This window comes from Podarcis raffonei, chromosome 13 (assembly GCF_027172205.1).
Source record: "Podarcis raffonei isolate rPodRaf1 chromosome 13, rPodRaf1.pri, whole genome shotgun sequence".
Classification (NCBI taxonomy): Eukaryota; Metazoa; Chordata; class Lepidosauria; order Squamata; family Lacertidae; genus Podarcis; species Podarcis raffonei.
Window position 1 is genome coordinate 54,131,976 of NC_070614.1, and position 22,788 is coordinate 54,154,763.

At 51.1% G+C, this 22,788-nt stretch overlaps 1 protein-coding gene and 1 long non-coding RNA gene across 3 annotated transcripts; both read left to right on the forward strand.

Annotated features, from left to right (window-relative positions):
• The first annotated feature begins 1,513 nt into the window (after positions 1 to 1,513).
• On the forward strand, positions 1,514 to 22,337 carry SLC12A9 (solute carrier family 12 member 9). 2 transcript variants are annotated; one of them, XM_053361183.1, is made up of 14 exons: positions 1,514 to 1,608; positions 4,779 to 5,036; positions 5,146 to 5,280; positions 6,920 to 7,051; positions 7,693 to 7,983; positions 8,984 to 9,091; positions 9,341 to 9,452; positions 10,594 to 10,751; positions 11,004 to 11,086; positions 12,539 to 12,663; positions 13,998 to 14,190; positions 16,284 to 16,458; positions 17,407 to 17,553; positions 19,607 to 22,337. In XM_053361183.1, exons 2-14 carry the CDS (start codon positions 4,811 to 4,813, stop codon positions 20,521 to 20,523), a joined length of 2,802 nt encoding a protein of 933 aa, XP_053217158.1. In that variant the 5' UTR covers positions 1,514 to 1,608; positions 4,779 to 4,810; the 3' UTR covers positions 20,524 to 22,337. The 2 variants fall into 2 exon arrangements, with proteins under 2 accessions (XP_053217158.1, XP_053217157.1); XM_053361182.1 differs by lacking the exon at positions 1,514 to 1,608 and adding an exon at positions 1,835 to 1,919.
• Positions 13,276 to 13,813, forward strand: LOC128399592 (uncharacterized). Its single transcript, XR_008327242.1, has 4 exons — positions 13,276 to 13,309; positions 13,384 to 13,449; positions 13,622 to 13,680; positions 13,738 to 13,813. It is a non-coding gene; the product is annotated as an uncharacterized LOC128399592 (long non-coding RNA).
• Positions 22,338 to 22,788: the final 451 nt, after the last annotated feature.

Here is a 22,788-nt window from a genome sequence, read left to right on the forward strand (position 1 = left end):
CTTCTACAAAACAAACTACGAACAAAACAACTTAAAACATAAACAGCACAACCACAAGAAAAGTCCTGTTATAAAACCCACAAAGCGTTACAGCACTCATAATCCACAAAGCAATATTAACAACATTGACAAACTAAGCGCTGCTGAATTCACACACTCTCTCTCTCCCCACCCACATGACTCATAGTGTCCACAGTCCATCAAGAAAACACCTTCCCATTATGGCTGCGGAAGCAACTTCCTGGATCTCCAGGTGCATTTTGTTTTTAGAAAATCTTTATTAATTTTCACATACAGTAAATATACATGAATTGCATAACATACAAAACAAAAAAACCACTACAAATGAATAGAAAGAATAAAGTAAGACATATTACACTTACACGACAAATTAAAATATATAACTTCCAATAATTCTCATACTACTTATATTATCTGTATTCCTTGCACAGATTCATATTATTTTGTTTTGTGTGTGTGTGTGTGTGTGTATATATATATATATATATATATATATATATATATATATATATATAATATTTTATGCATTTCTTGCTTACCAGTATCACTCTATTTCTGCCAGTGTCTTATTGTTCGTACAGTACGATTTTAGATATTCTTTGAATATTTCCCAGTCCCTATACTGTATACCTTCTGGTGCATTTTGAACTAACTGTGGATGCTGGGAATTGTAGTCCTAAACACCTGGAAGCACCGGGTTGGGGGGAGAGGCTGAATTAAGGCTGCTGGCTATCTTATTACGGCTATCAACCTTTAAGTGAATCACACCTCTGTTTCCATGTGGAAAAACCCACTGATGGCCGTAATCTCTGCAAGCGATAGAATGCGGTCAAATGGCGCAACTTTGCAGAGGGAAGTGAAAGGCTCCTTTGGGGAAGGAAAACCTTGAGCAGGACCTTGACGCCCCTTTAACCAAATAAGGTTTTGGGGGGGTTGGGGGGGAGCAGAGCCCTGGAGGAATATCCTCCCCTCCCCTTTAAAAATAAATCTATTCCCCCCCCCCACTTACCTGCCTGTATTTTATCACAAATATCCGGATAACCAGCTTTATATATATACATTTCTTGTGAATGTCAACAGCCTACGACAACCCTAGTTTGGTTTAGTTTTTATGCATTTGCCTACAAACAAAAACATCAAGTCTTTTTACATGTATCCTGCCTTATGCTCCGTAGAGCCGTTTGTTTGTTGGTGTATTTAAAATGAAAACTCAATAAAAAGCATTAAAAAAAATAGTTTTTATGCATTTGCCTGTTTGGGTTACAATGGACAGAATTTAACAAAAACACTCTTAAAAGAAGTCTCTGTTGCCAGAGACTCAGGTCCAGGGTGACAAATGTTAGGAAGAAGGCGAACACGCAAACACACGCCCTGGGTAGGCAGAGAACCAGCCCCAGGGCGGGCTTTTTCCAGCCACGCAACCCGCCCGTCCCCACCCAACCCCAAAACACGTGTCTGCCCTTGCAAGAAATCCGGTTGCTGTGCATACACAGGGCAGCCCAGGAAGGCAAGCCCTTTCCTTTGTCCGGGGGAGGCAAGAGGCGCGGCGCTCCATGGCCTCCCGAGTACACGCGTAACGTGAGAACGGTGGGTGGCGCGGGTTAGTGGGTCGACGCGTGTCGAGCCTGCCTGGCCTTTTTCTTTTTTTGAGGGGTGGGTTGCAGCTGCCTCCGCCTTCCTCCTCCTCCTCCTCCTCCTTTTCCTCGCCGGCCAGCCGAGGCTCCTCCCGGGCAGGATCTGAGCTCACGGCGGCGGCGGATGCAATCGCATCCCGGCAGGAGGAGGAGGAAGCCGGGCCGGGCCGGTCACATGAAGAGCCCGTGACCCGCCCGGCGCTGGAGCCGGTCCGGCTGAAGCTCCATGTCGCCTCCCGGGGCTGCTGCAAAGGACGCGGCCAGGTCGGTGCCAGGCGGGGGGGCCAGGACGCCTGGGTCCCTCTGGGGTGGGGGGTGGGGTTGCAAGGAAGCGGGGGCCCCACCCACCCCCGGGGGATGGAGCCAGGACGCCTGGGTTCTTCGGGAGAGAGGGGGCGGGGAGGAGAAGGGCTGGGAGGGAGAGCTGCGGCTGGCTCGGACTCCTGGGTCCCTGAGAGGATCGGGTCCCCATCTCAGCATCACGGTCCCGCCCCTGGGGCTGGTAAGGGGCCCGCTGCGCCCCTTGGCTTGATGGGAAAATCTCTGCTCTCAGGATGCCCTTCCCAAATCCCCCCCCCCAGCTTGGTAAACCGGAATCCCAGGAGATTTGGGGGGGGGGAGTTTAGGAGGGGATCACTCCTGATCTAGAGTCATGGATGCTTTTTAGCACATTTCTTTTTTTTGGGGGGGGGTGTTACAAATTATTACCCGGTTTTCCTGTCCTCCCTCGTATCATTTTTTTAACGGGAGTTGGCTGAATGCCACTCTCCCCACCCTCCTTAAAAAAATTTAACCCACTGTTATTATGACTATTTTATTATTATGCCCTGTGTTATGCTATTCGTTGTTATGCTGCATAAACTACATTCTTAATATTGGGATCTTTGGATAAAGGGCAGTGTATGATCAATTGCCAACATAGCAGTTCGAAAGCACACCAGTGCAAGTAGATAAATAGGTACCGCTCCGGCGGGAAGGTGAACAGAGTTTCCATGCGCTGCTCTGGTTCGCCAGAAGCGGCTTAGTCCTGCTGGCCACATGACCCGGAAGCTGTACGCCGGCTCCCTCGGCCAGTAAAGCGAGATGAGCGCCGCAACCCCAGAGTCAGGCACAACTGGACCTACCGCTCAGGGGACCCTTTATCAATTGAACAAATAATAATAATAACTTATTTTTGTCCTGGTTGTGCAACAATAGACACATGGGCTCCTCTGAGCATGCACCAAATTCCTTATTCCGAAGGTGGTGCACTCCCCTTCCTCAAAGGTCAGACGGCCGCCTGTCAAGGGTTCTTCAGCTGTGATTCCTGCTTTGCGGGGGGGTGAGCTGGGCTGGATGACCTTTGGGGGACCCTCAACAACAAAGCTATGATTCTGTGCTCACCGCTGAATGGTCCCAAAGAGGATCCACGAAGAGAGCTTGCTTCCATGCCAGTGGGTCGTGGGGCCCAGCAGTCTCCCCCAACCCCCCCCAAGGACCCTCCCTGTTCCAGCACCTACCCCCCCAACACACCTTTCCTTGAGGAACGAGCCTGTGTAGTTCAGGGGCAGAGCTCCTGCCTGGCATGCAGAGTTAACCTATGGAACTCACTCCCACAGGACAGAATCAGGGTTGGCCACTGACCTGCATGGCTTTAAAATGGGGTTTGGCAAATTCGTGGAGGAGCAGAGGTCTCTTGGCCTCGGATCCATAGAATTTTAGGATTGTTGAGTTAGGGTCACCTAGTCCAATCCCCCTGCAACGCAGGAAACTTTTGCCCAACCCGGAACTCGAACCCAAGTCCCTGAGATTAAGAGTCTCATGCTGTACCGATTAATCCGTTCCAGACTTTTGAAAACAGCAGTGCAACATGAATTTTACTTTCTAATGAGACCATTGATCCATAAAATGAAAGCAATAATCAGTGTACTGTGCTATAAAATAAACAAGGCAACATTGTAGATGACAGAAATTAAAATTATTATTTTTTCCTTACCTGCGCGGATGATAGTCATAGTTTGGATGGGGGGCTTTTATCCATTTCTGCAGTCACACACAATCAATCAATTGGTAGCCGAACTGGGTTCCACACAGTCGCAAAAGACAAAATAACCAGAAAAGCCTCAAAAACAAAAGCGCAAAATAAACAGCAAAAACAAAAGCGCCAGAATTAATCCGTCCCGGGAGTCCGCTTGACTTCCGAAATGTTTGAAAACCAAGGCGCGGCTTCAGATGGGTGCAGGCGCCCAGGAAACAATAGCCGACAGCCGCATCAGACGTCCGGTTTTTGAAAAACGGAACTTCTGGGTTTTTGGCTTTGGGGAACCAAGGTACCACTGTAATGCACATCTGGTTGGCTAATGTGAGAATAGGATGCTGGACTAAGATGGGCCATTGGCAAGAAATTTCTTGCATATGTGGTGGACATGTTCCAAGATTAAAGCCTTTTGGGATACCATATATAATGAATTGAAAAAGATATTTAAGTATAATTTCAGCAAAAAACCAGAGGCTTTGCTGTAGGGGTTAATTGAGGAAATCCAAATGAAAGATGTAAATTTGTTCATGTATTCAACCCCTAACTCCTGGCCCAGAAATGGAAGCACCAAGAACTCCCCACTTTGGAAGATTGGCAAGTAAAGACGGTCGAATACGTGGAGCTGGCGAAGCTGACGGGGAAGATTCGGAATCGCTGTGACGATTTGTTCCAAAAGGACTGGGGCAAATTTATACTCTATATGAAAGAAAATTGCAAACAGTTGGATACATTTGTAGGTGTAAGCTGAAATGTTTGGTAATGGGAAATTAAGGAGCTGACTTACTTAGAAGTAGGCGATTGTTAAAAGATTGATTTAAGGTAAAAAAGTGAATTTAGGAATGTGGAGGAATTGGTAATGAGATATGGAAGTCTGCTAGGGGGAAGGAAGGAGGCGGATACTTTATTTAAGCACTGTCTTAAGTCATGAATTATTATTTTTTGATATGGAAATGTAATAAAATATGGAAAACTTAATAAAAATTATATTAAAAAATAATAAGATGAGCCATTGGTCTGATCCAGCGATTGGAGCTGATGGTTACAACTGCTGCAGCTAATATATCTCTCTCTCTTTCTCCCCATTCTTCCTGTTTTCTGACCTCTAGATAAAGTGGGGAGCTTGCGGCCCCCCCAGGCCATGTCTACAGAGAGCTCCCCTCTGCTCAGCTACCGGCTCTTCCGGGTCTCTAGCGAGTGCGAGATGCCAGGGGGCGGCCAGGAAGAGGCCCCCCTGGTGGTGGGGGTGGCGGGGACAGCCACGGGGAGCTCCCACCATGACCCGGCCCGGCAGCTGTCGACGTTCTTCGGGGTCATCGTCCCCACGGTCCTCTCCATGTTCAGCATCGTGGTCTTCATGCGTGTGGGTGAGTCGGGCTCTGGGTTCGAGAGGCACCGAGGCGGCTGTCCTTCTCTGCACCCCCCCCTTTTATAAAAAAACCCCCAAACCTGACCTTGATCCGTGTCTCCACGCAGGGTTTGTCATCGGCCACGCAGGCTTCCTGCAGTCTCTCCTTATGTTGGTGGTGGCGTATGTCATCATTTCCTTGACCGTCCTGTCCGTCTGTGCCATCTCCACCAATGGAGCGGTCCAGGCAGGCGGGGCTTACTGTATCCTTTTTTGGGGGGGCCAATTCGACGCACTTTGGGTGATCTTGGATGGAGCAAGGGGGGAGAGTGGGCGGGTGGGAAAAAGCAAAAACAATTATTTTTTAAAAAAATTATATATTTTTTACCAAGCACCAAAACACAAACAGTGAAACCCCCCAGGCGGCAGATACATTGGATATAAATATTCAATAATATACATATTCAATAATATCATATTCAAATCAACCATAGGGACGCGGGTGGCGCTGTAGGGACGCAGGTGGCACTGTGGGTTAAACCACAGAGCCTAGGACTTGCTGATCAGAAGGTCGGCGGTTTGAATCCCTGCGACGGGGTGAGCTCCCGTTGCTCGGTCCCTCCTCCGGCCAAACTAGCAGTTCGAAAGCACATCAAAGTGCAAGTAGATAAATAGGTACCACTCCGGCGGGAAGGTAAACTGTGTTTCTGTGCGCTGCTCTGGTTCGCCAGAAGCGGCTTAGTCATGCTGGCCACGTGACCCGGAAGCTGTACACCGGCTCCCTCGGCCAGTAAAGCGAGATGAGTGCTGCAACCCCAGAGTCGGCCACGACTGGACCTAATGGTCAGGGGTCCCTCTGCCTTTATATACCTTTACCTTTATATACTTTTACCTTTATATACCTTAACATTCCTCCCTCCACAAGGTTTATTTAACTTTTAACATTTTAATTGCCCCAAATTGTTCAAACCTACCCAAATAATTCAGTATCTTCTCAAACCAATCCTCCTCTTTCTCACTGACCTTAAGCCCTTTCATTTTATGTATCTTTACAGTTAGATATTCTAAAACTATAATATTATTCAGTTTTTTCCTCCATTGGTTCACCCCTAGCTCTTCTGCATTTTCCCAATTACTCGCTATAACCTGCCTGGCTGCAATTACCATCAGTTTTACCCATTTACATTCCTCTTTTGCTTTTTCATCTGTTCACGCGGCACACAGTTAAACTATGGAACTCCCTGCCACAGGAGGCAGCAATGGCCACCAACCTGGACGGCTTTAGGATTGGGTGAATTCATGGAGGAGGAGAGGGGCTGTCGGTGGCTGCTGGCCAGGATTTCTCTATGCCAGCCAAACTCGGCCCTCCAGATTGTTTTGAGACTACAATTCCCATCATCCCTGACCGCTGGTCCTGTTAGCTAGGGATGGTGGGAGTTGTACTCCCCAAACATCTGGAGGGCCGAGGTTGAGGAAGCCTGCTCTGCGCTCTGCCTCCACTTATCTGTGAGAACAGGATGCTGGAGTAGATGGGCCTGATCCCGCAAGGATTTAAAGAACTGGAAAGCTTTTTCCAAGCTCCCAAAGGAGGTGCATGTCGCTCTGAAACACTTGGGACTACGATAAAAGTCCTTTCTGCCCCCCATCCCACCCGAACTTGCTTCAACTTTGACCATCCCAGAAAGAGGCCCTTGAATTGTGGCCCGAATGGAGTCGGCCCTCACTAGTTCCTGCTCCAGGCTGCCTGGTAATTTGAGGTAGACTTCCATCGGACATGGAGGCTCTACAGCTATGCTCATCCTCTGTGAGTTTGGGAGGGTGGCGGTTTCTCAACTTCTCCTCTTTCGAAACTTTGCCTTAACTGACAACCCTCCTCCCCCTCCCCAACCCGGCTGCTTTCAGTCATGATCAGTCGGACCCTGGGCCCCGAATTTGGCGGCAGCATCGGGCTCATGTTCTACCTGGCCAACGTCTGCGCTTGCGGCGTCTATGTCCTTGGGCTGGTGGAAGCCATTCTGGACGACTTTGGAGCAGGTGGGTGTCAAGACGAGCAAGAGGTGTTTACCGTATTTTTCGCTCCATAGGACGCAACTGACCATAAGATGTGCGTAGTTTTTAGAGGGGAAATGCAAGGGAAAAAATATTCTTTAAAGGGAGCGCTGAGCAGAGCCTGTATGCACCCCAGGCTCTGCTCAGGGCTCCCTTTCACGAGCTGCGAGGAGGAGCGTGTGTGCAGCACTTGCAGGCTTTCCCCAAGGAGGGAGAAGCCCCCGAGAGCCGCACACACGCTCCGCGCAGCTCTTTAAAGGGAGCGCAGCTACCCCAGGCTTTTGCCCGGAGGCTCCCTGTGCCCTGAAGAGGCTTCGCACGGCTAAGCCAGAAGCTAGAACAGCAAGAGGGACGCACACACATTTCCCCTTACTTTTTAGGAGGGGAAAAGTGCGTCTTATAGAGCGAAAAATACAGTATTTATGTCGTGCAATTTATATTCTGCTTGATTGGCGGGGGGGAAGAAACGACCTCAAAGCCGTTTACGAAAGAACAAAACAACGAGATTATCAGCTGAAATTCCTGCATCATAGGGGGTTGGACTGGATGACCTTTGGGGGTCCCCCTTACGAATCCACAGTTCTGTGATTCTGTGATTCCTAACCTCCCTTCCCCAACGCCTGCAGACGGATCCGACCCTCCCGGGGCGAAGGCTCTCCCCCAGGGCTACCTGTACAGCTTCCTCTACGGCTCAGTCGTCCTCCTGGTCTGCCTACTGGTCTGCCTGGTGGGGTCCCATATCTACTCCCGGGCGGCCTTCTTCATCTTCCTGGTGGTCAACGCTGTCCTCATCACCATCTTCGCCAGCTTCTTCGCCGTGTCGCCTCGGGAGATCGTGGTCTCCCGGGACGGGAACCACAGCTTCAACGCCTCCTTCACCGGGTTCAACGTCTCCACCCTCAGGGACAACATGTATGGTAAGGCTACGGCGTGTGCAGAACGACCGAGGGAGGAGGCCCAGAGCAGAACTTCGCCAACTGGGCATACGTACAGAGAGCTAAAAGCCAAAAGGAAACAAACAGAAACTCCTGCAAACTTTCTGAGCAACTGGGCAGGCAGAATGCCTTCCACAGATGCCAAAAGGATTATTATTATTATTATTATTATTATTATTATTATTATTATTTATTTATTTATTTATACCCCTTCCATCTGGCTGAGCCACTCTGGGCAGCTTCCAACTAAAGATTAAAAATACATTAAACCATCAGCCATTAAAAACTTCCCTAAGCAGGGCTGCTTTCAGATGTCTTCTAAAAGTCAGATAGTTGTTTATTTCCTTGACATCTGCTGGGAGGGCGTTCCACAGGGCGGGCGCCACCACCGAGAAGGCCCTCTGCCTGGTTCCCTGTAACCTCACATCTTGCAGGGAGGGAATTGCCAGAAGGCCCTCGGAGCTGGACCTCAGTGTCCGGGCTGAACGATGGGGGTGGAGACGCTCCTTCAGGTATACTGGACCGAGGCCGTTTAGGGCTTTCAAGGTCAGCAGCAACACTTTGAATTGTGCTCAGAAACATCCTGGGAGCCAATGTAGGTCTTTCAAGACTGGTGTTATGTGGTCTCCCAGTCCCCCGTCTAGCTGCCACATTCTGGATTAATTGCAGTTTCCGGGTCACCTTCAAAGGTAGCCCCACGTAGAGCGCATGGCAGTAGTCCAAGCGGGAGATAACCAGAGCATGCGAGACAGTCTGCGGGCAGGTAGGCAAGGAATGCTGCGAAGGTGCGAGACTGATATCAATGGGCAGGGAGTTCCAAAGTGTCGGTGCTGCCACACTAAATGCCCAGGTTCTTGCAGGTGCAGTGAGGGCATTGTGTGGCACAGGCGAAAGTGCCAGTCTCGTTGATCAAAGCAGTTATGTGGGCGCATACATTGTGTGTGTGTGTGTCTCCTACGAACATGCTTCTCTCCCTCCGCAGCCATGTACTCTCGCGATTACACCACCAACAACATCATGTCCTTCGCCACCGTCTTCGCCGTCATGTTCAACGGCTGCACGGGCATCATGGCCGGGTCCAACATGTCAGGTGAGGTTTTGGGAGGGTGGGCCGGGGCGAGGGGGGCAGCAGGAGGTGGGTTTTGGGGGCGCATGCACTCCTTTCTCGTGGCTGGGCGCTTGGGACCCTTCACCCATTTTGCAGGGAGAGCCTTTTTTTAAAACGTAGTTTGGTTAATTTCCAATATATGACAAAAACAAGAGGGGTGGGGAATGCAAAACCAAAATCCCAACTTGCCTTAAAGCGGCAGCTGTTTTCACCCCTCTTCTTTTAAAATAGGGGAACTTAAAAACGCCAGCAGCTCCATCCCGAAAGGGACCATCATTGCCGTGGTCTACACTTTTGTCATCTATTTCCTTCTCTTCTTCATGACCAGCTTCACCTGCGAGAGGTGGGTGGTAGTTCATTTGCAAACCGGCTTCGGTGGGTTTCAACGATCGAGCGGCGTATGGACTTTATGAAATGAAATAAAGCAAATAAATATTTTGCTAGGGGCAGGTCCCGCTAATATCTCTTTACCCTCCAACAAATGATAAATCCCCCCTCCCTTTACACCTTACTGACCCCCTTCCCTATCTCCCGCACAGCTCACCCCAAGCCCCTCCCTTCCTCCCCAAGCCCCACCCCTTTTCAGGAGTGGGAGGGGCTTCACAGAACCTGTCCTCCCTCCCCATTAAACAGCTCACATGGGCCTGCCTGAGGTTCCTCGCACTGCAGTTGGCATGGCCTCGTGTCAACTGCAGAGCGTGATGACACCCTTCATTTCTATATATATAGGAAGAAATTCCTGGCCCGACTGCACTGCCAGCCAATTAGGTTTCAAAGTCCTGGTTTTGACCTATAAAGCCGTTAATGGCTCAGGGCCACAATACCTCAAGGGCCACCTCTCCCCATATGAACTGACCCCGGACCCTGAAATCATCTTCTGAGGACATCCTTCGTGTGTCTCCGCTATGAGAGGTCCAGGGGGGGTGGCAACAAAAGAAGGGGCCTTTTCTGTGGTGGCTCCCCGTTTGTGGAATTCTCTCCCCGGGGTGGTTAGGCTGGCAGCTTCATTATATATCTTTAGGCGGCAGGCAAAAATCTTCCCCTTCAACCATGGCTTTTTAAGTGTGTTTGTGAGTGGGTGGGATATCGTTTTCTTTGTGTTCTATTGTGAATTTTGCATTCTCATTTTATATTTTTATGTTGTGAACTGCACTGTGATCTTCAGGTGAAGGGTGCTATACAAATTTAATAATTAATAATTATTAATAAATAATCCGTTTAAAACCAACTGTTTAAATCATTTTTAAAAATTAAATCAACAATAAGCTGAACACCAGATTGAAACTTCTAGATTGGCTTCCCTGAAGAGAAATGTTTTTAGCAGGTGCCAAAAATAGAATACAGGGAAGGTGCTTGCCTGGTGTCAATAGGCAGGGAGTTCCAAAGTCTAGGTGAAAGTTTGATTTCTTACAAAGGTGGAATGGGCATTGTGTGGCACTTGCAACGGTGCCAGTTCTCCTCTTGTGTTCTTACCTACCCCACAGGGCTCTGCTGAAGGGGGACTACGGCTTCTTCCGGGCTATCAATGTATGGCCTCCCTTTGTCTTGATCGGCATCTACTCTGCGTCGCTCTCGGCATCGATGAGCAACCTCATCGGCGCGTCGCGGATCCTCCACGCCCTGGCAAAGGACGACCTGTTTGGTGAGTCCTTCTCCTCCAGAAAAACCCCTTTACATGAGTGTTGGGGGGGACCCATAGCTCTCCGGGTGCCGCTGCGCTACAACTCCCACCGGGCACTACAACTCCCACCGTCGTCCCTGCCCGTTGGCCATGGTGGCTGAGGGGAGTTGGGGGTCCAGAAAATTCTGGAGAAGATACACAGGCGTTCCCCGCCTCGTCTCCCCAAGCCTGCCTTCCCTCGCCGAAGTTCCCATTGTTGCCTTTTCACGGCAGGAATCGTCCTGGCTCCAGCGAAGATTGTTTCCAAAGGGGGCAACCCGTGGGTGGCCGTCCTCTACACCTGGGCGCTTGTGCAGGTACGTTCTCCTCTTTTCCTCCTTCGCCTTCCACCCTGTGCCGCTCAGGGGAACCTCAGAGCTGCTCTGTCCCGGCCAACATCGGAAAATGAGAAAACAGGAAGGGCGTGGGTAGGCAAACTAAGGCCCAGGAGCCGTATATGGCCTAATCGCCTTCTCAGTCCGACCCGCAGATAGTCTGGGAATCAGTGTGTTTCTACATGAGTAGAATGTGCACTTTTATTTAAAATGCATCTCTGGGTTGTTTTGTGGGACCTGCCTGATGTTTTGACAATGAGTAGAATGTGTGCTTTTATTTCAAATGCATCTCTGCATTATTTGTGGGGCATAGGAATTCGTTCATTTTTATTTTTTCCCCCAAAATATAGTCCGCCCCCCGACAAGGTCTGAGGGACAGTGGACCAGCCCCCTGCTGACCCCTGGCATAGATGCTGAAGGGCGAGACAGGGGAGCAGCGGTCCTAGCTGCAGTTTCATAGATTCATAGAATCTATCTAGGAGGGACTCTGGGGGTCATCGAGTCCAGCCCCCTTGCAATGCAGGAATCTGCAGATAGTCAGTTATAGAGTGAGGTGGCCTTTGAGCAAAGGATTTTAAAAATATATAAACTAGCCTGGAGCCTTCCAGGTGGTGTGGACTACAGCTACCATCAGCTGCTGTTCGGAGTCGCAGTCCAAAGCAACTGGAATATCAATAATAATATAATAATAATTGATTATTTATACCTCGCCCATCTGGCTGGGTTTCCCAAGCCGCTCTGGGCGGCTCCCAGCAGAATACAGTGGTACCTCGGGTTACATACGCTTCAGGTTACATATGCTTCAGGTTACAGACTCCGCTAACCCAGAAATAGTACCTCGGGTTAAGAACTTTGCTTCAGGATGAGAACAGAAATCGTGCTCCGGCAGCAGCAGGAGGCCCCATTAGCTAAAGTGGTGCTTCAGGTTAAGAACAGTTTCAGGTTAAGAACGGACCTCTGGAACGAATTAAGTACTTAACCCGAGGTACCACTGTATTATAAAAACATGATAAAACATCAAACGTTAAAATTTTCCTTAAACATGGGTGGCTCCAGGTTAGAGACTGGTAGGATAGGATCATTTTTATCCTGCCTTTTGCCGGCTCACAGTTGTAAGGGCGTAAGAGACCTGCGGGTACAGGGCGGTATACAAAATTAATAAATGATAATAATAATAATAATAATAGCATTCTGGATCAGGCCAGTGGCTCACCTAGTCCAGCGTAGTTTCCAGTGGGAAAGCCGTGAGCGGGACTCACAGCAAATGATAAAAGAATAAATTGGGTCTCGAGGACCCAGTGAACCCCAATAAGTGATGCCAGGAAGGGGGCTCGGGCAGCGCCAGAGCCAGGACAGGGTTTTCTTGCCCCATAGCTGGAGCCCCCTCGCTTCCTCTGCCGCCCTGACTCTTTTTCCGCTCGGTGTCTCTCCCAGCTAGTCCTCTTTGTCGGGAAACTGAACACCATCGCCAGCATCGTCACCGTCTTCTACCTCGTGGCCTATGCCGCCGTGGACCTGGCCTGCTTGGCGCTGGAGTGGGCCTCCGCCCCCAATTTCCGGTGGGTGTGGTCTCCCGGGAGGGGGTGGAGCCAGGCTGCTTTGGGGAGAGGGGAGGTCCTGTTTCTGCCGGAGGGACGCACTGCCTTTATTTTTTGGGGGGGGGAGGGATATTCCGGTGGTGGGAGGGCAGGGCAATGGGTGTGGATTTTAACCTTTATAACAGACACGCTTGCGCACTCTTCCCTGTTCAGGCAAGCAAGAGGCATTATTGCTGATCAAGGCCAGGTGTGCAAAGTAGGAGCAGAGAGGGGTGTGGCCTGGATGTTGAGGGTGTGGCTGAGAAAGGGGTGTGGTCTTGTCTGAAAGGGGTGTGGTTGAGGGAGGGGTGTGGCCAGAACAGAGAGGGGTGTGGCCTAGATGTTGAGGGTGTGGGCGAGGAAGAGGCATGGCCTAGGTGGATAGGGGTGTGGCCTTGTCTGAAAGGGGTGTGGTTGAGGGAGGGGTGTGGCCTGGATGTTGAGGGTTGTGGCTGAGGAAGGAGCATGGCCTAGGTGGAGAAGGTGTGGCTCAGAAAGGGGTGTGGCCTGTGCTGAAAGGGGTGTGGTTGAGGGAGGGGAGTGGCCTATGTGGAGAGGGGTGTGGCCTGGGTGTTGTGGGTGTGGTTGAGGGAGGGGAGTGGCCTAGGTGGAGAGGGGTGTGGCCTGGGTGTTGTGGGTGTGGTTGAGGGAGGGGAGTGGCCTGGATGTTGAGGGTGTGGCTGAGGAAGGAGCATGGCCTAGGTGGAGAAGGTGTGGCTCAGAAAGGGGTGTGGCCTGTGCTGAAAGGGGTGTGGTTGAGGGAGGGGAGTGGCCTATGTGGAGAGGGGTGTGGCCTGGGTGTTGTGGGTGTGGCTGAGGGAGGGGTGTGGCCTAGGTGGAGATGGGTGTAACCTAGGTGGAGAAGATGTGGCTGAGAAAGGGGTGTGGCTGAGAAAGGGGTGTGGCCTGTGCTGAAAGGGGTGTGGTTGAGGGAGAGGAGTGGCCTAGGTAGAGAGGGGTGTGGCCAGAGCAGAGAGGGGTGTGGCCTGGGCGTTGAGGGTGTGCCGTGGAAGGGGCGTGGCCTAGGGGTGGGTGGGTGTGGCCTAGGGGGAGAAGATGTGGCTGAGAAAGGGGTGTGGCCTTGTCTGAAAGGAGTGTGGTTGAGGGAGAGGAGTGGCCTATGTGGAGAGGGTGTGGCCAGGGCAGAGAGGGCATGGCCAAGGAAGGGGCGTGGCTAGGGTAAAGATGATATCACTGAGGGCCAGATGGGGAGATGTGGGGGGGCCACATTTGAGGGTCCCCATCCTCGGTGTCAGACTCTGTACTGAGCGCACCCCCTCCCTGCCTCCCCACTGTTTTCTTCCCCCCTCCCCCAGCCCCACCTTCCAGGTGTTTTCGTGGCACACCTGCCTCCTGGGCATCGTCTCCTGCCTGGTGATGATGTTCCTGATCAGTGCGGCCGGCGCCTCTGGCAGCCTGGGGCTCATGCTGCTGCTCCTGGGCTTCATCCACCTGCGCTCCGCCGCTTCCTCCTGGGGCTACATCAGCCAGGCCCTCATCTTCCACCAGGTACCCTCCTTACACCTGCGGACAGTCTAAACTCCCAGCACACGTTGCTGCCTCTAGCCCATAATCGTTGCAGAGATTTTGCTCTGTCACCTGTTACCTGGCTCAAGTTTACTCATTTTTAAGACTTGAGATGCCATCATGGGCCTTCTGTATGCGGAGCAACTGCTCTGCCCAATAGCCGGTGGTGGTGGTGTTGCATAGTGGTTAGAGTTTCAGACTAGGATCTGGGAGAGATGAGGGTTCAAATTCCGCCGTAAAGCTCACTGGGCGTGACCTGGGAGGCCAGACACTCAGCCTAGCCCACCTCACAGGGTTGGTGTGAGGAGGAAATTGGGGTGTGTGGGGAACTTAGCATGCCATCTTGAGCTCCTTGGAGATAGAAATGCAAGAAATAAAAATAAATGCAATAAAAATAAATAGATGCAATAAAAATAAATTAATTCGGGGGCAGAGGGAGCTGCCTTGCACTGAGTCAGAACACAGGCCCACCTCCTTCAGTGCTGTCTGCACAGACTGGCAGCAGCGGCTCTGTGGGTCTCGGACATGGGCCCTTCCTGATCCTCACTTGGAGATGCTGGGGGTTGAACCTGAGACCTTCTGGAGGGAGCAGTGGCAAGTGGCCACATTCGCCCGGTGCACCTAAAACACTAAGGCACCGATTTAAACTGTCATGGCTTCCCCCAAAGGATTCTGGGAGCTGTGGCTTGTTCTCAGAGAACACTATGGTGCCCCTTTGAACAGTCATGGCTTTCCCCCAAAGGATTCTGGGAGCTGTGGCTTGTTCAGAGTGCTGAGATTTCTGAGGAGACCCCTTTATTCCCCTCACACAGAGCACTATATAGTGCTGTTTTTCTAGAAAAAAAGAGGCGCTGGAACTCGCCAAGAACACCCCCCTTGTTCTCTCAAGGATGGCAATGGCGCCTACATGAGAGGTGCCAGAACTGATTTCTGGCAAGTTCCGTGTGAAAAAGAAGCCCTGGATATATCTAGGCAGTCATGGCTTCCCTCAAAGGATTCTGGGAGCTGAAGTTTGTGAAGGGAGCTGAGAGTTGTCAGGAGACCCCCCTTATTCCCCTCACAGAGCACACTATGATGCCCCTTTGAACAATCATGGCTTCCCCCAAAGGATTCTGGGAGCTGTGGCTTGTTAGAGGCGCTGAGATTTCTGAGGAAATCTCCCCTCACAGAGAGCACTATGGTGCTTCTTTGAACAGTCATGGCTTCCCCTAAAGAGAGACCCCTAGTCCCATCACAGAGCTCACTGTGATACCACTTTCAATGGTCATGGCATCCCACAAAGTATTCTGGGAGCTGTACTTTGTTAAAGATGCTGAACGTTGTGAGGAGACCCGCTATTCTCACAAAAGCGTACTACAGTATACCACTTTAAACAGTCATGGCTTCCCCCAAAGGATTCTGGGAGCTGTGGCTTGTTCAGAGTGCTGAGATTCCTGAGCAGAGACCCCTTTATTCACCTCACAGAGAGCACTATGGTGCCCCTTTGAACAACCATGGCTTCCCCCAAAGGATTCTGGGAGCTGACGTTTGTGAAGGGAGCCGAGAATTGTGAGGAGACCCCCTTCTTCCCCTCACAGAGCACACTATAATACTAGTTTGAACAGTCATGGCTTCCCCCAAAGGATTCTGGGAGCTGTGGCTTCTTCAGAGCATAGCTGTCAACTTTTCCCTTTTCTTGCAAGGAATCCTATTTGGAATAAGGGAATTTCCCTTAAAAAAAGTGAAATGTTGACAGCTATGGTTCAGAGTGCTGAGATTTCTGAGGAGAGACCCCTTTATTCCCCTCACAGAAAGCACTATGGTGCCCCTTTGAACAGTCATGGCTTCCCCCAAAGGATTCTGGGAGCGCTGCTTCATTAAGAGTGCTGAGGGTTGAGACCCCCTATTATTCCCCTCGCAGAACTACAATTCCCTGGGGGAGACAGATTGGTGGTTAAACTGCTCTGTTGGGAGCTTCGGCTAGGGAGGGCGGGATATAAATAAAATTTTATTATTATTATTATGAGGGAGCTGTCCTCCACAATTTGACGGCTACCCCTTCACCTTCTCACTTTTCCCCTTTTCCACCGAAACAGGTCCGGAAGTATTTGCTCCTCCTCGATATCCGGAAAGACCACGTCAAATTCTGGCGGCCCCAGATCCTCCTTATGGTGGCCAACCCCCGGGGGAGCTCCCAGCTCATGAAGTTCATCAACCACCTCAAAAAAGGGGGCCTCTTTGTCCTGGGGCACGTGGAGATCGGGGACCTTGGTAAGAGGGACCCCTGGAGCGGAAGCGGAGGGCAGGGGGCAGACGTCCAGACCGCTCCCCAAACCAACGGCAAGGAAAAGCTGGTCCTACGCTTGCTCAGCACTGCGGTTCTGTGAATCCGGACCCCAGTTGCCCTACAGGCAGACAGCCTCAGTGAAGGACCTGTGGCACGCTAGGCATTGTAGAATTATAATAATAATATTAAAAAATACAATAAAGCATCGGACGTTAAAAAATTCCCTAAACGGGGCTGCCTTCAGATGTCTTCTAAAAGTCAAACAGCTGTTTATTTCCTGGACATCTGATGAGAAGGCGGGTGCCACCACTGAGAAGGCGCTCCGCCTGGTTCCCTGCAACCTTGCTTCTCGCAGTGAGGGAACCGCCAGAGGGCCCTCGGAGCTGGACCTCAGTGTCCGGGCAGAACGATGGGGGTGGAGACGCTCCTTCAGGTCTACTGGGCCTTTGAGGACTTTGAAGGTCAGATTCAATGCTTTGAATTGTGCTTGGAAACGTCCTGGGAGCCAATGTAGGTCTTTCAGGATCGATTTTATGTGGTCTCAGCGGTTGCTCCCAGTCCCCAGTCTAGTTGCCACATTCTGGATTAATTGCAGTTTCCGGGTCACCTTCAAAGGTAGCCCCACGTAGAGCGCATTGCAGTAGTCCAAGCGGGAGATAACCAGAGCATGCACCACTCTGGCCAGACAGTCTGTGGGCAGGGAGGGTCTCATCCTGCGCACCAGATGGTGCTGGTAGACAGCTGCCCTGGACACAGAACTGACCTGCGCCTCCATGGACAGCTGTGAGTCCAAAACGACTCCCTGGCTGTGCACCTGGTCCTTCAGAGGTCCTTCAGAGGCCTTGCTGCCTCTAACTGGCTCCATTCTCTTCTCTTCCGTCCCCCTCCTCTTGGTAACTTCCTGCCTGCCTTTTGTGGTTTTCCCTCCGCAGACACGATGCCCTCCGACCCCATCCAAGCCCACTACAACTTCTGGCTGAGCCTAGTGGACAAGCTGAGCATCAAGGCCTTCGTGGACCTCACCCTCTCGCCTTCGGTCCGCCAAGGGACGCAGCACCTCCTCCGGATCACCGGCTTGGGTGAGGAAGGGAGGGGGCAGAGAGAGAGAGAGAGAGAGAGAGAGAGAGAGAGAGAGAGAGAAGCCCCAGGATGACCTGGGTCTCTATTCCACTCACCTGCAAATAATAATAATAATAATAATAATAATAATAATAATAATAATATCCCGCCCATCTCTGGGCGGCTCCCAACAGAACACTAAAACCAGAATAAAACATCAAACATTAAAAACTTCCCTAAACAGGGCTGCCTTCAGATGTCCTCTAAAAGTCAGGTAGCTGTTTATTTCCTGGAAATCTGATGAGAGGGCAGGTGCCACCACCGAGAAGGCCCTCTGCCTGATTCCCTGCAACCTCGCTTCTCGCAGGGAGGGAACCGCCAGAAGACCCTCAGAGCTGGACCTCTGGGCAGAACAATGGGGGTGGAGATGCTTCTTTATTTATTTATCTGATTTAGAACATTTGTAGCTCACACTTCAGCCAAAAAAGCCCTTCCAGAGCAGGCTTAACAAGGCAGTCCTTGTCCTCACGGGCTTACAATCCCAAAAGCTATGGGCATTGTGTTGGCCTCACCCTGTCCCAGTCCAGCACTCTTAACAGCTGCATCCCACTGGATCTCTGTTGTTGGGTATGGCAGATGGAGAGAGCAGCTGCTGCTGAGCTCAGCTCCTGCTTGCAGTCTCCCCAGAAGAGTCATCTGGTTGGACACCCTGAGAAGAGGAGGGTGGGCTGGATAGGACCCCTTTGAGCTGATCCAGCAGCCGCGCTCTTCTTAGCTTCTCATATAAGGCACCCAACCCCCTTCTACTTACTACAAACCAGCATTGCTATTGTTAATACTTTATTTATCACCAGCAAGTCCCAGGGCGGGTTACAACTATTTAAAATTCAGAATTAAAAATAGTTTTAAAAAAACCATTAAGCTGCATGAATCCTTTCAATCCCAGCTGGTTCAAATAGGAACTTCCAACTTCTCGGAACTGGTGCCCACGCTTGCACTTTTCCTTCTCCCCCCGCATCCCTTTTTCCTTACGTGTTATGTCTTTTTAGGACGGGTTGACTACTGACCTATGTAAGTCACGGTGGCTGTGCTCCTCCACCTCCACAGTCAGAGGCAGCAATGGTTCTGAATACCAGCTGCTGGAAACTTCAGGAAGGGAGAAAGCACTCTCGTGCTTGTATCCAGCTTGCGGGTTTCCCATAATGCACAGCTGGCTGTCCACTCTGACAGCAGGAAGCTGGACCAGGTGGGCCATTGGCTTGACCCAACCGGCTCTCCTTATATTTTCATATTGGGGAGAATTCCCAATGCCCCCAGAAGGAGAGGGAGAAGACTCCCTAGTCCCGTACAAGGAGCTGTGTACTTAAAGGCACCCCCAAAATATATCCTTCAATCTCTTATCTTTCGATATGATACGATAATCTTTATTGTCATTGTCCCATACAGAACAACGAAATTGAAAAAAATTACATCAGACATTCAAAAACCAACAAGCCTGCTATCCCAGCCTGGTTAGCCCCCTAAAAACTCTGATACCCCCTAACTGAATACAATATACTCCCATAGAGACTACCTTACACTGTCTTTAAAATCAAAATCGCATTTGGGTAGAAACTGTTTCTCAGGCGGCTACTCCTAGTCTTTATAACCCTGCACCTTCTTCCAGAAGGCAGAAGCTGAAAGAGATCGTTTCCGGGGTGCGCACTAACCTGCGCTATCTCTGCAGCTTTCTTATGGCACCTGGAAGCATAGATTTGATCCAAGGTGGGAAGAGTGCACCCAATTATTCTCTCCGCAGTCTTTACAACCCTGGACAGCATTGCTTTTTCCCTGACCGTGCAGCTCCCAAACCACACGCACAGACCATAAGTTAACACACTCTCAACAGTACAGTGGTAAAATGCCATCAACAGGTCCTTTGAGAGATTGTTTTTCCGGAGGATTCTCAGAAAAGATAACCTCTGCTCTGCTCCATCTTTCCCCCTCCATCTTTGAACCTGGCGAGGTGTCTTTCTCCCAAGCCCACAAACTGACTTCAACTTTGCTTGCATGTGTGTGCCTTTTCCTCTCCAGGAGGGATGAAACCCAACACTTTGGTCCTTGGCTTCTATGACGACTGCGTCCCGGAGGATTACTTCCTGCAAGACCCGGCCTTCAGCCAAGCGCGGGAGAACGACGAGTTCGGTGTGGACCTGCCGGCCCTCCAGGCCCACTTCCCGCCGGTGAGGGAGGCGGAGAGCCAGCGAGCCTTGAGACCCTCTGAGTACGTGGCCATCATCTCCGACGCGGTGAAGATGCACAAGAACGTCTGCCTGGCGCGCTACTTCCACCTGCTGGAGAAGGACCTGCCGCCCTCGTCTTCGTCGACCTCTTCCAAGCGGCGCTTCGAGGGCCGCTACATCGACGTGTGGCCCCTCAACCTCCTGCGCCCCAACTCGCCCACCTACGTGGACATCTGCAGCCTCTTCCTGCTGCAGATGGCTTGCATCCTCACCATGGTCAGCTCCTGGAAGGCCGCGAGGCTCCGCATCTTCCTTTGCGTGGAGTCGGGAGACGTGGGCTGGGTCAGCAAGGAGGAGAAGCTGAGGGAGCTCTTGACCAAGCTGAGGATCAAGGCCACCATCAAGATCGTCACGTGGGACCAGGTGGTGGCCCTCCACGGCCACCCCCAGCATGCCGCGGGGCCCCGGGGGGACCCTGAGAGGCCGGACCCTCCCTCCGGGGCCGGAGGCTGCCCCGAGAAACCGGCGAGAGAGACCTACCTGAACGCCGCCACCTTCCAGGTGACCGACGAGTATTTGGCCTCCGTCAACGACCTGCTCTTGAAGCAAGGGGGGCAGACGGCCGTGCGCTTCCTCTACCTCCCGCGCCCCCCGGCCGACACCTCGCAGTACGAGCGCTACCTGGAGCAGCTGGCGATCCTGACCACAGACCTGGGGCCCACTCTGCTCATCCACGGCCTGACGCCCGTCACCTGTACGGAGCTCTGAGGAGGACCTGGGGTTTGGCGGGGGCAGAGGGGTGGAAAATCTAGGTGGTTTTGTTTCTTTTTTGGTATTTTTACAAAAGAAATAAGGTGCCTTGTCTCTCGAGTGAAGTGAATGGTGAGAAAATTTGCCCTGGTGGTTTTGGAGAGGTGGCTTTGGAAAAGGGCAGAGAGGACCTTGCAAGGCCCGGGTGGATTTGGGGAGTCTTGAGTGAAGGCCCAGCAAGCTTGAAGGGGGCGAAGAGAAAGGTTGGGCGGGGGCTGCTTCTTTTTATGTTTTTAAGGAGAGGGACTCCCCTGGACACACACACGGTTCGGAAATGCCTTCTTAGCCGCAACATGTAGCAGAGGCCTTGGCCCACCGGGATCTGTTAGACAGGGCAGTTCTTGCACATATATATTTCCCTTGCAACCTGTCCTTTGCAAGCTGCTCCATCAGGATTCATATGAGACGCACAGACCAGTTTGCCAGGCACGTCGATGCTCTTCCGCCTGCCATGGATTCTTCTCCCGCACAGACACCTCCTCAGGGAAAACGAAGGCAGTGCCCCAACAGTAGCAATAGGGTGGCCTTTTTGCTGCTCGGCTCTAAGATTTGCTCCTTCAGGCAACGCCCCTGCAGCCTTACTCCTGAAATTAGAAACGGTGGATTGGGCCCCAAGTCCACTTGTTCAGCGCATGCTACCTTGACTCTAGGGCTACATTCGCACCATTTAAACCGCGGTGATATCACTTTAAACAGGTATGGCTTCCCCGGAAGAATCCTGGGATCTGCGGTTTGTTAAGGGGGCCTAGAGTTGTTGGGAAACCCCCTGTTACACACACACACACAAACAAACTTCAGTTTTAACAATCAGCCCCTCTTCCCAGGGAACTCTGGGAGTTGTAGCCCTGGGAGAGGGGGATCAACAGCTCTCAGCACCCTTAAAAAAAACCTACATCTCCCAGAGTTCTTTGGGGGAACGCATGACTGTTTAAAGTGGGTTTTTTAGCGCTTTTAGCTGCCCGGTGCGAATGTGGCCCAAGACCCAAACACAGAAGTTACTTGACACCTTTCCAACTTCCACAAGGCATCTTTTGAATGTGTGGGTGTGTATGTGTGTTAAGGGGTCTCTCTAGGACACTGAGTCAACCCCGCGACCCAGACTACTGGCAGGGTGGTCCCCTGCCATTGTTTTAGAGGCCATGTTCCTTTCAGGACGGAGGTGAAACTTCTTCCTTGCACATGAATCTAGACCCTGAGGACGCTTCCTTCATTCCACTCCCTTTGATAGCTGCCATATTGCTTTGTTTGCCCCCCCATTTTAAAAGTCATTCCTCACCTTCCCCAACCTGGTGCCCCCCCAATATTTTGGAAATTATCTCCAGCCAGGAGCGGTAATCCAAAATTTCTGGAGGATGCTATAAGTTGGAAAAGGCTTTCGACTGTGCTGAGTGGAAGATGAGCTTCGTTCATTACATTCCCCAGTCAGGGGGGGTCCGTCTCCCCCATCCCTGCCATTAACCCAGCTAACCATAGAGAACAGGCTATTTTTAAAGCAAGTTGTTCCTAAATCAGGACTCCCCAAATACTTCCTAACACCCTTGTTGCCCCAAAGGTGCTTCTACTAATTGTTTACTGGCCGACTTAAATGTTTTATTTTTTTGTGCCTCTTTAGCTGGACAGCCACTGGGGTGGGGGTGTTTGTGGTCCCCCTTTTGGGGGCTAAATATGTGCTTTTGGGTACTAACACTAACAGGGCTTGAGGGGGGAGAGGAGAAGTGGGGTGATTTCTACTTTTTAGTGACCGCTGCAATAAAAGTGAAAGTGCAAGAACAGATGGCGTGTTGTGTCTGGGGTTTATTTGGGGGGGGGTGAGGTCTTTGGGAACGCCTCTTCTCCAAACTGGTTCTGAACTGGGGGTAATGGACCAGGAGCAAGACTTTGGGGTCGCAACAGACGGGTTTGATGATGTCGACCCAGAGTGTGGCGGCTGTGAAAAATGTGAATTCCATGCTAGGGGTTGCTAGGAAGAAAGGGAGTGAAAATAAATCTGCCGATACCATAGTGCCATTATAGAAATCTGTGGTGTGGCTGCATTTAGAGTCCTGTGTGCGGTTCTGGTCAAAAGGATATATCCTCAAAAAGGATATTGTAGGGTTGGGGAAAGTTCGGAAAAGGACCACCAGAATGATCAAAAGGCTGGAGCAGCTCCCCTATGAAGAAAGATTGCAGTGTCTGGGCTTTTCTGATTAGAGAAAAGGCGAGGAAGTGGTGGCATTATAGAAA

Coding starts and splice junctions, on each gene's coding strand:
- SLC12A9 (XM_053361183.1), top strand. CDS start 4,811: ATGTCTACAGAGAGCTCCCCTCTGCTCAGCTACCGGCTCTTCCGGGTC. Junction 7,052..7,692: donor TCTGGACGACTTTGGAGCAG/GTGGGTGTCAAG, acceptor CAACGCCTGCAG/ACGGATCCGACCCTCCCGGG. Junction 12,664..13,997: donor GCCTCCGCCCCCAATTTCCG/GTGGGTGTGGTC, acceptor CCCCTCCCCCAG/CCCCACCTTCCAGGTGTTTT.